Source organism: Gavialis gangeticus, unplaced genomic scaffold, assembly GCF_001723915.1.
Source record: "Gavialis gangeticus isolate Ggan-Ray unplaced genomic scaffold, GavGan_comp1, whole genome shotgun sequence".
Classification (NCBI taxonomy): domain Eukaryota; kingdom Metazoa; phylum Chordata; order Crocodylia; family Gavialidae; genus Gavialis; species Gavialis gangeticus.
Window position 1 is genome coordinate 258,734,031 of NW_017729032.1, and position 14,449 is coordinate 258,748,479.

The window sequence follows — 14,449 nt, forward strand, 5'->3', positions numbered from 1 at the left end:
TGCAGCTTTCCTGCCCCTGCCACCTGCACCCCCCCCCCACCTCCATACTTGCAGATGAAAATCAGGCTGTATTCGCTCATGAGTTATGGATCACAGCATGTGGAATCACGGCTCCTGCTGGACTACACAGAAGTATTGGTGCTGCTAATTGCCCACACAGGGGACAGAGTTTCCATGTGCTCTATGCCCAAGAGAGAATGCAGCCCGAGCCAGAGCTGAGCTTGACAGCAAGGGAGGGAAAGGGGCAGAGGAATGGGGAGCAAAAGCTGCAGAGACGAATGGGGTAGGCAGATGTTTTGGGTCTGAGTGGCTCTGACCCAGGCTCAGGGCCAGAGTCAGAGCTGCACTAGCTGTCTGCCCCATCCCCTGCTACTTTGGACACAGAACTAAGGTAAGGAACATCTGCTTCTTCCCTCCCCTCCCCCTCCATGCTGGTTGGGGCAGAAACCTAATCTTAGATTTGAGTAAGTATGGTAATTACAGATAATGACTGTAGAATATTAATATGACAACTAAAGGAGCACGGAACAGATCTGTGTACAATGATTTTATATGTTTATGGACATCTTCCTGAGATTACAAAGGATTTTTGCATACCTGTCAAGCAGATAAATTAAGTCATTGATTTTAACCAGCTGAAAAGGAAGGATCAGGTTATAAACAAGAAATTCAATAAGGAAAGCCATCTTATATGTGGCTTTCCACCATTCAAAATAAACATTAAGTGTTTTCTTTCGTTTTCAACAGCTTGTCCTCCAGCACAGGGTTCTGTTGTGATTGCTGGCTTAGCCATTATGGCCTTTGCAGCATTGATTTCCTTGGCTTATGTTTGTATTGGTAAGTAGAAATGAATATTTTACCTTAATTTTTCTAGTATTTGAATGAGAATGTCAAGAAAAAGAACACATCTCTAAATTTAGATGTTTTGCAGGTGCATGTAAGGGTTAAAAACAGCATGTGGTCTGCTAAGTTGCATTGTTTTAAAAAAAGATACAGGGCCTGTACACTGAGTAGAGGTCTTGCTTTTCTCTTTTTGCCCGTTTCCCTCTTCTCTGTGGCACCCTTCCTCTGCAAAGTCCTTTCCCCTGTTGAATGGTAAATACTCTGAATATTTTCTCAAGTGAGTATTATGATTCACATGTGTTATACAAAGCCAAGCTGCCAAGGAAGTTGGTGGCCAGCAAGATAATTATAGAACTTATTTTGTGGCAGTATCTGGCACTGTGTGTGTGTATGTGTGCTTTCTTTTTTCTTTTAGTTTTTTTTTAAATTCCAGTCTTATTTCCCGGATTAATCTTCCCATGCAGTACTGGTATCAAGTTAATGGGGTCAGAAAAATGCCTTACCTTATGCACTTTTGGAACATGGGGTATAGGGAGCAAACTTATTGAGGTAATAGACCAAAGGGTGCATTAAGACATGAATATCTAAAATGATTCACATGGAATGTTAGTACATAGATGCAGAAGGAGATTTTAGCGTTGGCATGAGAGAAAAACTGCTTTTTCCCCCTTGTGTATTAATAGATGTACTTCTGGAATGTATTCTGCTCTTGAATATATGCAGGCTGTAAAAGACTGAGGCTGACGCTGATCATTAACTATTAAATACTGCATAAGACTAAAAGACTTGGTTTTACTTTAATAGGAGGACTGTGGAAAAACTGCAGTGCCTAAGTTATTAGCTGAGAAATTGCTACTTCTCAGCTTCAGTCAAAGTTACAAGACTTATTTTGCCTTGGCTGGGAGCTGAAAGATGAAAAGGACTTCAAATAGTTAAAAAGTCACTCCTGTAAATAGAGTGGAAAGGGTGTGGAGAACCCACTGACAACTGACAGAAAAGCTTGATGCAGCAGCATCTACAAGGGCAAGTTCCATGTGGAAGTGTGGGGGTTTAGAGCTTAGTGTGAGAGCGCTGCATTTATATATTTTGTGTTAAAATCCTATTCTCTCATATTTCTGTGTCAACAGTAGGAGAAAATAACTACTTTGGTTTGAGAGAGCCAGCTGGTCACAGGCTCCCAACAGGAAGGTGCTGGTGAGGGTACTGAGGCATGCTCCAGTGTGAACTGTTAAGTACCTGCAGCTGATCCAGGGTGCTCTTCCCCTGGACATGGCCTAAAAGAGAAGAAACATAGGAGTCCATGCAAGGAGAAGAGAAGGCATCCAGCGTAACTTCTGAAGGCATTCACTCAGACCAAAAGTGACAGTCTGAGTCTAGCTTTCAAACAGTGACACAGGCAATATCTGTTGACTTTGCTGGAAATTGCCTTTGCATACCTACAAGTAGAATTATTCTGAAGCTGGGTAGCAGTGGTCTGACTTGGTTAGCCTTTCTCTTATGGTTTGATGTCACTAGACTACCTGAGTGAATCTTACTAACAAGGTTTAGGGAGGTGGTTGGGTGAATTTTATTGACAGATTCATGCAGTAGTTGGCCAAACCAATAGAAAATGTATCATTATTAAGCACAGCTCCCTATCTGTCCATGCAAAATTTTCATACTACAGTAGTACCTGTTTTATTTATGAATCTTCAATTACTTTAGCTGAATTCAACACATGAAGCATAGTTTCTGTACAGACAAAGTGCAGTCCCATAAAGTTCAAAGATTGTTGAAAGTTGTTCTGAATAAGCAGAGCTGAGACTATAATTCATTTTCATTTGTTTTCCTCTGAATTTTGTAATTGGTAGATCATTTTTCTTGACTTAAATGTTGAATTCATTTGAATTTTAGGTTCCAACACGAAAGATCATCAACCTCCAAGGGTAAGCTTAAAATTAATAAATTTGGGGTGACTAGATGGCTCAGGGGATTGGTAGTGAGATACTGAGCCTTTCTCCGCTAGTTCGAATTCAGTCCAGGTTGGTAGCAAGCAAAAGTTACTGCTATATGACAGCTGTCCAATGGTCTGTGTTAAGTGAATTGGTGGCCTTAGCCCTGTTCCTAATATGTCTAGACCAACCACAGTAATTGAATCCCATGTGGGTAATGTACATGACAGGCTGAGAACTGAAGTGGGCATGGAGACAGAACCATCTACCCAACTGCAGGTTAGAAGGACCATGTCATAGCTGGGAGTCCATGAGAGATTGTGGTTCTTTTTGCCATTCTATACTTCTTGTGTTGATTGATAGAGACCTTCAGTTATTTTTTTAGAAGTATGTGTTTCAAAGACTTTATAAACAGCAATTCTCCATTAAATGACTTGTTTAAAAAATCCTAAATTTCAATTTTTTTGCTTAGTTTTTTTTCCAACACTAGTGACATTATAAAGATTATAAAAGGTATAATATTAATGTCATTAACAAAAGTATTTAAGAACAGGAGAGTGAAAAATCTATCTGAAAGCAGGGTTACTGTTTTTAGATCACACAGAATAAATGTCATTTCTTATTATTGGAGGATGTAGTCTTGGTGTTACAAGCCAATGGCATTTTAAATCTGCAGTTGTTATAGCCCTGTGCAGCATTGCCTGTAGGTGAATGTTTGTGAACTGGCTATTTTTTTTAGTTTTCCAAGACCAAGTTAAAGGGGCACAACTCTGGCAGGCCAATCATGCAACAAGAAAATAGCAAGTAGGGGTTAAACCAGGGATGGGCAATTATTTTGGCTAGAGGGCCACTTAATGACTTTTGGTGAGCTGTCGAGAACTGCAAGGGTGCACCCCTTATGAAACTGCTAAGCCCCACCCCTTGACGGGTCCTGGTTACCATTTTGGGATTGGAAGTCCCACCTCTAATCCCTGACCTTTGCCATCAGAACTCCCTCCCCTTGCTCTGGAAGTACTCCTCTGGGGAGGGAGACTTGTTATCTTGGAACTAGAAATCCTGCCCTGCCACATGGTCCATGACATGAGAGAGCCCACCCACCCAACACCAAACCTTGCCCTACTCGCTGCCATGTTGATTCCAGAATCTCTTGTCCCCATCATGTGGACCCTGACATGAGAGGATCCATCCCTTGACTGGGAACACTTGCCCTCCATCTGGTTCTGGGGGGTGTGCATGTGGATATGGTAGGGTGTGTCTTGCAGGGGTATGGGGTATATTTGTGTTGATATAGTGGGGTGTGGGTATTGTGGTGTGGGTGGGTATTATAGAGTATGTGGTTGGGTTGTTGGTGTGTAGGGCAGGCTGTATGTGTTCATGTGGCGGGCTGCCCAAGCACTAGGTCCTGGAAGCTGGCCAGGGTGGATAGGGAGGGAAGGGGCAGAGCTTGCCCGGGTGGTGTAGGTGCAGTCCACCCCACCAGCCTGCGGCTGCTCCTTGGAACTTTGCATTGGGCTGAGCCCTTCCCACACCTACCCGGGGCAGTTCACCCTGCACTTCTGCCTCTAACCACCCCATGCTCCTGCCTGCATCTGCCCTGGCCCCTGCTCTGGCTGTCTTCTATCCCCTCAGCTGCCCACAGGTAGCTGCTGATCGTGCCAGCCAGGTGGAAGGCAGCTGGGAGCTGTAGCCCCCAGCTGTAGCTTCCCCATCCCACTCACTACCACTTCCCCCAGCAGCTGTCACTTTCCCAGCCACGGGGAGTCCCGCACAATGGAGCTGGATTGCCTAGCTGGCCTCAGCCATCATTCCTGCCTGGCATGGAGAGAGGGGCTCAGGCATATCCTGCCCTCTCTGTCTGCTGCTCCCTTGCCTTGTGCACCACAACCCACAGCCCAGTCAGCTGATGGGACTCCCTGCTGCAAGGGAGACCCTGCTTAATGTGCACATTTAATGCTGGATAGCAACCAGCTATCAAATTGGTACACATTTTTGAGGTCTGTCTTATTTATAGTTAGCTGGACCATTTTATGGGATGATGGGTACTTTGCACATATAACTAGTTTCAGTTAATTGCAGTTGACCAATTAATTGTGCAATATCTGTAGAAGGGGCCTTAGTTATTTAAAAGCATGGCCCAATTTGGATATTGTGCTGAAGTTCAGAATGAAATCCAAAAAAACCCAAAAGCTTGAAAACTAATTGCAGGGTTAGTCTCTGAAAAGCTGCCTCCTTTTTCTTAAGCAATTTGCAATCAGTCTTTCATTTTTGGATCTTTCTGCACTGGATATTTACCTGTATCCCACAACAGTTTACTAGATAGTACTGCAGTGTAGGGTCTAGGTTAGTGATTCTCAGCTGGGATGCCATGGGGTGCCATGTAATTTTAGTGCTGTTGTATGTGCAAATGTGATTCACAAGATAAACTCAGAGGGTGCCTATACACGTGCATTGAGGCTGCTCCGACGTGCTGCAATTACAGCGTGTCAAAACAGACTCCAGCATCATGGGCATCAGCATCCTCACACTGAAAATGGCAGAGGGGACATTTTAACTAAAGCTTGCTCAATGAGCTTTAGTTAAAATGTACCCACCACCGGTTTTCAGTGTGGGGACACATAGACATGACACTTGGGGCGCTTTAATTAGTGGGACACCAGGGCCCTTTAAAAATTCCTTCCCACCAAGCACATCTATAAATGCTCAGAAATTTCAAATAAGAACACAGTGTTAAAAACATCCTGACTTGGTATGGTCTTTCTGAAGTCTTTGCTACAGAAGAATTCCCGTAGTATTTTTCTACAGTCAAAAAGTGGGTGAAAAGTAAGTGCTGGCATTTTTGGAGGGGGTGCCTTGAGCTGAACAATGGGTGCCTTGAATTTGAAAAGGTAGACAACCATTGATCCAGGTAGTAATCTGATCCAGGTAGTAATCTGTGCCTGCAAACACGTGGGGGACAAAACTGGTGGGAAGACGGGAGGAAACAAAGGCAGGGTGAACATCTGGACTGTTTATATGTTGTCCATCTCCCTGGAGGGGCATTCAGAAAGTATTGCTGTGGTTTGAAGAGATTTATAAATGGACAGTCAGTTTCCATTCAAATCAAAGCTTTTATTCTGTGTAATCTAGTGGTTGAGGTAACCTTGCTATCAGATGACTCCACTTCGTATTGTTCGTGGAACAAAATTTTAAACCAGTTCTTTGACTGAACGGGAGCCATTCTGAATGGGAGGGGTGGGAGCTGTTTGTTTCAGACACGTTAATCCTTTCCTATTTTTCCATGTTATTTCTGCCTTGGGCTAGTTTCTTCCAGATTAAATGCATACATGTTTGGAATCTCTCCTGAGGAGATGATACTCTCTGCTTGATTTAACTTTGGTGCTGCTTGCTTTCTGCATCCTTAACAAAATTGAAGGAAAACTGAAGAAAAAGCGAAGCAGCAGTTGCCATTTCACTTTTTAGAAGTAGTGTCTGCATACTTGTTGCCATTTCAAAATCTCTTGAGAGGAAAATGAGATTTCTTGTGGGGCAGGAATAACATGAAGATAAAGCTGGTCTTGACAGACTGATTCCCCTCTTCCCCATAACCCTGGTTGTTGATCATATTAACTTTCAGCTTCTTCTTTCATTTTGTAGAATCACTACTTACTGTATATGTCAATTAGAGTAATTTAACTGTGGCGAGCCAAAAATAGACATGAAGGCTTTTTATACATATATATATTTTTAAATATTTTGCAGAAATCTGTAGAAGAACCACTTAATGGTAGGTGGTGAAAAAATCTTACGTTTAATAAAGGGGGTTATGTGAGGCCTTTTGAAGATGGGTCAGAAGCATAGTTGTTAAACTTAGCTCTGTCACATGTGGGAAGGGTGTTTCAAAATGTTCAGCTTCCTGAGTCAGTAAGAACTGGTTCCTGAGTCGGGGAAATGCCTGCAACTTTGGGCAGTTTATACCTACTAGCTGTTGGCATTGCTTCCTAAAATATTGCTTTCTACCCTGTCTGCTTTGCCAAGAGGAAAAGGGATGTCCCTTTGTGAAATCTGTGGTTCAGCCAATACTCCTCATGGGGGCATTTTAGGGGATAAGTAGGAGCCTTCAGAGTGGTCTGAGGCAAAACTTCTCATTCCAATTCATATTACTTCTTCTCCCTGTAGTTTGGTTAGGGAGGATTTCATTACAGTAGTGAGAAGCTCTGATAGTGCCTGGGTGCAGCAGGGGAATTTTGCAGTGGAGGAAAGGGCGCCTGAGATGTCTTCATTAATTGGCATGCTGGGAAGTAGTACTGACTCATTATCTGCTTTAATACTAATCTGAATACTAATCGTGAAACATGTCTAACTTGCTTGGCTAATTACTAATCCTTTACTTGGCTTTTAAAGATGCGAAAGGAGTGATGTTGGAATGATGGTGAGTTGAACTTTACCTGTGGCTTTAGTGGGGTTTTTACTATTATTAATACTTGGAAATTTGGAAGTTAAAAATCACTACATACACGCAATTCAGGATATGGATTTTTAAAAAAAAGTACCAGCCTTGATAAAGTGTTACTGCGTTGTACTAAAATACTAGAGATTACCTGAAGAAATGTGCTTGGGGGGTAGTGTTTGTACTCTTTCTTTGTTCTTTATAAAATGCTGCATATAGAAATCTAAAAGTCTTAAAATACTAGGAGTTTTCCCTGCTGTTTTTATCTTGGCAATAAGAGAAATGTGCAGTTTTAGCCTCCATGTTTTGCTGGAGGTCTCTTTGGCAAGACCCAGACATGTAAAGGCTGAGAGCGCTCACCAGGAGGGTTGGTGTTGTTAAATTACAAACCACAAAGGAGCTCTTCTTGCCCCTGAGCCAGTACGTGTTAACAAAAGTCAGGTTTGATTAAACCCTTCTGTACATAATTGGATTTTACTTGCTGCAAAATGATTTTCCTAATTTTTCAGTCATCTTATAGCATCTTGACCAAAAAAACTCAACCTAGTACATGAGATCTAAATAGTGACTGTAACCTATCCAGAGAGCAGTGTAAAACATTAATCTGTTAAAAAAATGTAAATTTTCTGTTTTACTGTCCAATCTGCTGTAATGATTATGAACAGTAGTACTACAAAAATCATTTTAAAATGACTCCTACATTTGGCAATGTCCCTTTTAAAAACCCATTTTTTCCATTCTAAGCTTTTATTTTGAGAATGTGTGAGGAATTATTTCGTTTTAGTTTTGAGGCGAAAAATTTTCAAGCAACACTTTTTACATTTTTAGTTTTCTATTTGTTTTTACTAGTATTATTTTTAAAAATGAGTACCGTAATTCACATTTTAGTCTTAACAGTGAATTCTATTTTCTGTTGCCTTGTTTTTGTAAGTAAGAAAAAACAATTATGACCTTGTAAGTCAGAAACTTTGATATGGAACCAGGCGTTTTATACCATCTTGGTCCAATTTTAAGATTTCTTCCGGTTGAGAATTTTTTTAGGACTTGTGGATTTGCCATACTCTCCACAGATAGATAGAGTTTACTTGTGCCTGTGCTCTGGGATTCTTGGACCCAAATTTTCAAAACACCTCCTAAACTATGTGGCCCAACTTTCAAAGATGCTGACCATCTACAGCTACCCCTGACAAAAGAGGCTGCCTGACGCCTCTGAAAATAAGGCTGGGCTATTTTTAGGCCCCCTCATGTGAAAATACAGGCCTTCTATAGTTGTCTTGTGTTCTTACTTTTCTGCTAATCTGTTACCCTTCTCTTTCATTCACCACCCATATGAGCAGTACTTGACAATGAGCGAGCATATTTTTAGTAGTTGACACTAAGCATATTTTACTGCTCCTGGAGACTGTGCACAAGTTCAAGAGGACTGCCAAATCCTGAGCCTACTACTACCTAATCAAAATATTCACTCTTGCTAGCCAAAAAAGGAACCAAGGAGTTCTGAATTTGTATAGTGCTTTTCTAATCAATTTTATAGTGTATGACATGTGGAAAGCATGGATTGAAGCTATCAGTCAGTGACATTTGTAACTAACTCTTATTTTACTGATAAAAAATTTAATCAGGCTTCAAAACTGTCTTGCATGCTAGTTACATTCATTTAATAGTACATTCCATCCTTTGCTATGCTTATTATGTGATTCACACAACTACACAACAAGATCTGTTTTCTAAACCAACATGCATCTGTTAGTGTGGTTCAAAGAATAAGGGAACCAGCATTCCTTAGGGTGATAAATTCTACATCAGTCATTTGGCATGACTGAAGGTAGTGAGAGTAGAAGTCTCAGAGGAAGGGTCTGTAACTCCTTCAGCTGTTAACACTTTTATTTTTTCCTTGATAGTGACCTAATATAAAAAGACAGACAATATTTCTGTTCCGTTGGCTTTCTTTTTTAATCTGTTATTAAATTTGAATCAAAGAGCAATAGAATCGGTGCAATAGCCTTTCACTCCTGCTAGCCAAAGTTGGAATTCTACTTTAGGACATAACGTTAAAAGGCATTGTTAGGTTTCTCCCAGGATCCTATTTGTGCATGTCAGAAATCTTCACAACATCTACATTTAAGAACCTTCTGATATTGGGAAGCGTTTTAAAGCTATGAAGGTCAATGAGAAACACAATTCCCAGTGACTCAAGCAAACAGTTAGTTGTCTTACTGCCATTTCTGTCTTTTAAAAATCCCCCCGCGAGAAGAATAGTGATCTTTTTACAAATCAGACCTTGAGACAGTGCCAGAGCTGTTCAGGGAGCTGAATGGCAGCTGCCTGTACTCCACCTAACTCAAGACTATGCCATCCTTCCCTCATTTTTCTAAGCAAAAAACTTGCCTGCTGTAAAGAAAAAATCAGATAGCTAATGTATGAATTTTGACAGGCAGTACAAATGACCTTGCTAATTGGAATGTTCTTGTATAATAACTTACTGTTCTGTGATTTATGTTTCCAGAATAACTTGTAGAAGGTGATGGAATCTGCTACAGAGATGGTGATATGTGGAAAAGAAACACACTTGTTCATACACCGTGGCCTTGACGATGCACTGCTCAAAGAGAAGAAAATCAGGAAACTAGTTGTTTTGCATGTGTGGAAAAAGTGCTGAAATGATTTCCATGATGTAATTTTATAGTCACAGCAGCTTAGAGAGAAACATGTGTTGTATACCCACATGAGTTAATACTTTTCTGTTTTTGGTTTGTGTTGGGTGGGCAAGTGTGAGCATACAAAAAGTACTCTTTGCCTACCACAAGATGCTCCCAATAGTGCCAGTGTTAGTGGTATCCTTGTCAAAAAACCCATCACCAGTCACTGCTTTGAGAGTGGGCCAGACCAGGCCCAAAGGCAGTAATAGCATTTAAACTATTAGTATTTTTATTTGTGTGCATGGGCAAGGTAAGTTCATGCTTTTATAGTATAAATGGGATGGTGGTTATCGTACAAATATTGCTCCTCCCACTTTCAGCAAAACATTAGGAAAAAATTGTTCTTGTAATTACACACACACAATGACATCAACAAGAGCTTTATTCCCAAGCTTTTTTTAAAAAAGACTATCCAAGTCATCCTTCTCCCACATGCTAGTAACTCCTCTGTATAGACAGTAGTCACGTGTGCTTTGGTGAGCAATATTTCTTAGTCCAATGAGAGTTTTCTGTGCCTCTTTTTGTATTGTTTGATTCAGTAGTACTCAACTGTTAGAGCCAGATTCAGCCCAGGAGTTACAGATTATTGATTCCCATGCTGAATGTGGCCCTTAATGTTCATACTGTACAGTGTGTGGTACTGGGACAAATCTTAGGCTTTTTCTTAACAAGCTGAAATTTTAAAACTGACTGATGTTTCTTCAGAAGAATAAGAATCATTCTCTAGCAGTAATGCCACATTTCAAAAGAGAGAGTTGGATTTTTTTTGCCAAGAGTACACGTGTAGAAGCAGAAACTAAATTACAGTTCATAAGTTTGTGATTCCACTGGTCTTTCACAAACAGTCTGTTTCAAGTAAAAAGTAGCAGCAGCTGATGTATGCAAGTGTCACAGATAAAGAATCAATTATAAGTTATGTAGAGTCAGGTCTTCATGATTTGTGCATTTCAAGGGACCTTCTCTTTTTTAACCCATTTCAACAGTTTTCCCAGAATAACTTATAAGAAAGCATCTTTCTCCCTCATGAGAACAGTTTGTTTAAAAGTTCTTAACAATTGCCTCTGTTTATGCCATTATAGGACAGTTTGATGAAATGTCATCATTTAATAGAATTTTGAGACGCACATTTCTGTAGGTTCCCTGTGGTTTGACAAGGTTAAAAGCCAGAATGTTTGGTTGATGCATTACATTCAGGTGGTATATTTACATTGTAGAGCCTTTTATAGAAATCCATTCCAAGGACTCGGGGGCATGTGGCAAATAGATACAGGGACCTTCCTTTAAATGGGATTAACTTGAGCAGGTTGGGGAAGTCTGATCCTATAGTCTTCACACACAAATAATCCCAGTGCACAGGCTGTAAGGAAACCCAAGATGCAGCCCTCCTGGGATATCAGTGAGATTAATCATATGTGTCACAGTTATTTATGTGAGTACATGTTTAAGGACTGGGCAGCATTTTTCATTGAAGGATCTGTATACATTTGTTTTACATCCATATGCAAATGCTTTGGTTTGGCCTCCATCATTGTAGCAATCCATATACATCTGGGAGACACTTGATCATTAATGGGAGTCAGTACAGGGATTTCACTGCCATTTCCAGCTCATCTTCAGTTATGGATTTCCCTCTTGTGATTTATAGGCTACAAGTTCTGCAGTTCACTGCTTTAGTAAGCTTTGAAAACCGGAATGCTGTTGTGATTGTTTTGTCTTAGCAAACTGGTATGCTTAGTTATTGTAAAGCTATTTGTATGTGGAAGGGCAGACTGCAGCAGAATCACAAGTTTTGTAGCCTCTGTTGTGGTGAGGCCAAATTCTTTTAACAGATTATTTAACTGACTCTGTTCCTCGTTCTGTTCATGTGCACTAATTGTTTTAGGAAGTGAAAAACCCACCATGCTGCTGTGTGTAAGGGCTCTGCTTTGGGTTTCTGTTAGGTACCAGTTAAAAAGTGTGTTATTTTCAGAAAGTCAATTAATTAACATTTCCCCACCAGTAATTTAAAAACCAAAGTTGTTTATGACTGTGCGATTCCAATTTTTGTGTATATATTAAACCAAATCCTCTCTATTTGACACTTTGAGTCTTTGCAATCTTTACCCAAAAAGACATTTTTATTTATGAAGCATAATTTTTGTAAATATTGTGCTAATATAATACTTAAAATAAAACCATTTTAAATTGTTTTTGTGAGTCTTTTCTTGCCACAGACATCAACTGTTTTAACATCATCAGAAAGGAATTGTTTCAAGGAGTGTTGATCTATTTTTTTTTCTTTTATCATAATAGCTGTGTAAATTGCAAAAGTGCTTTAAACAATGTAAGTTGCCACAAACATTTCTATCTCAAATGTAAAATCACTACAAGAGAAGTAGCTTAGATCTTATTACTCTTGAGTATGACCTGGGACATGTCTCAAAACAGCTTATAAATTCCACTTGACAGGGAGGAGGTAACTTGCTCCTTATATGTTAGACTGAGCTCTGAACATGGAGCTTGTTCAGCTGCTGCCTTGCCTCCGTACTGAGATAACGGCCAAGGGAGGTGATTAGAAAAGCTTTACACACACCACAGAGTTAATAATGGGAGGGTAGTTCAATCTTTATGATTCTGCACAAAGATGCAACAAACAAGTTTTAAGTCTGAACATCAGCACAGCAATGGGCCATCTGGTAAGAGACATTAATCACCTGACAAAGGGGCTGGCAGCCCTCACCTGGGTTATAACATTGAGCATGTATCCCTGGAGTCTGGTGTCCGTTAAAACTAAATCTTCTAATTATTTAAATGAGTGCTAATTATTTGGAAAGGCAACTTTTAAACTATGTTAGTTAAGCAAGTCTCTGAGAAAGAGGAGGATTTTCCCAGTGGCATCAATACATCTTCCTTGAAGTTATCCATATGTAAACTGTCCCATCCCCCTCTATGCCTGTTAAAAGCAGCTCACTGGATATCTAAGAGTTAGCAATTCAGGACAGCAAGAAAGGAGGCGTATGACTTCGTAGCCTAGCAATGATGGCACCTGCTCTGCATGTGATGACAAGTTCTGGATTTTGCCCCAGGATACATTACATATTTTTAATGAACTGCTGTTGTAAAATGCATAACAAATCTGAGCAGCAGAAGTGGGAACCCAGACTAGCCCTACTTCCAAGGATGGAATGCAAAAGTTAGCTTCCTGGTTCAAATTTGGCTCCCAAGAGGTCTACACTTCAGCTGGAAAACACAGCTCAGCTCTCGTCTAGTGGATGTTGGTCAAACTGGATTCTAACATCGGCATACCTGAGTTCCAGTAAGTAACCCAGTGCACCAGAAGAGAAGACCAGTTAGAGAAATATTCCTCAACCATACTAGTTAAAGAATCTGGTCCAGTTTGCCAAGTTGGCATGTCTAGTAGAAGTTTTCCTATTGTACAAGAATATCTCTGTTCTGAATGAAACTTTCTTGTTTGATCTATGAGTGCTGTCTTGCACACTGATCATGGGATGAAGGGAGACCAGGCTCATGAATTTTTCCCTCCATTCTGGGTCACTGAGGCTGAGACTAAAATGGTAATGCAATTGTCAGTGGCAGGCACAGAGAGGCTGTGCATGTGGCAGAGGTTGACCCACATGCCAGACTTAACCTTAGTGCCTTTCAAGCCTGGCTGTGGATGAGGGAGACACCTTCCGAGCATGAAGCTGAGATGCCCTCTGGGTCCTGAAGGGCTTGGTGAAGGTCCCTCAGTGAGATCTGAACCTACTCCTCTCAGCCTAAAAGGGATGTCCAGTGAAGCTGTTGGTGATGTTTGTTATTCATCTGTCTGTGGAATAGTGGGCGAGAGCCAAGCAGTCACAGTGGATCTTTTCTATATTACTTAGCCAGATAAGGTGCCTGAAGTGTTCATCCAAAATTACTGCCCAGGGGCTCTGTAACCTTCACCAGAGTCAGAAAGTTAATTTGCCGGTGCATCTTCCTAAGCTTCATTTCATTTGAGCTAAATCTTCTCTACATCCATTTGATGGTGAGAGTACTTTGACCTGCCGTCTGAATAGAACCGGCTCTTCCAAAAGTCTCTGTGGCTGTTGTCAAAACTAAGGGAGACAAAGGTGCAGATTGTCGTACGTTCAGTAAGTACGTTCAGATTGTCTAAACAAATGTCAGGCTACGTAAGCCTACTAGGAGCTTGCTGAGCTGGAGCTATGTATGCTGCCACGGTAGAACTGTAGTTTAAGATTGCCAAGGTAGAACCATCTGCTGTGACTGGGAGTCATCCCATCAATGCCTCCATGTGGCAGCTGTAGTGCCTGCTCCCCCTGGAGCTCAACACATACCATTAATGAACGCCATCCCATAGCAGACACAGTTGGAGGGGTAGGCCTATTTGCCTTAAGGCCAAGTAGTGTCATGCCTCCAGATGTATGGAGGAGGTCACCCACAGTGCAAGTGGGGACAGTTACTCAAAGGGGGAAAACATGAAGCTAACAGAAGTTTTAACTCTTGATAACTACTTGACTATCCAGAGCATAACAGCTTCAATGGGAAGGCCTGTCAGTCGATACCGGTAA

At 41.0% G+C, this 14,449-nt stretch overlaps 1 protein-coding gene across 4 annotated transcripts in view; it reads left to right on the plus strand.

Moving 5' to 3' along the window:
• Nucleotides 1-12,088, plus strand: part of CD47 (CD47 molecule) — a 71,251-nt gene extending 59,163 nt beyond the window's left edge. For 2 of the 4 annotated variants that reach the window (XM_019525779.1, XM_019525782.1), the window contains 5 exons: nt 748-837; nt 2,737-2,768; nt 6,513-6,537; nt 7,155-7,182; nt 9,707-12,088. In XM_019525779.1, coding sequence (XP_019381324.1) covers nt 748-837; nt 2,737-2,768; nt 6,513-6,537; nt 7,155-7,180 — 173 coding nt within the window. In that variant the 3' untranslated portion in view covers nt 7,181-7,182; nt 9,707-12,088. The remainder of the gene's footprint in view (nt 1-747; nt 838-2,736; nt 2,769-6,512; nt 6,538-7,154; nt 7,183-9,706) is intronic. The other 2 variants (XM_019525780.1, XM_019525781.1) reach the window with 2 other exon arrangements.
• Nucleotides 12,089-14,449: the final 2,361 nt, after the last annotated feature.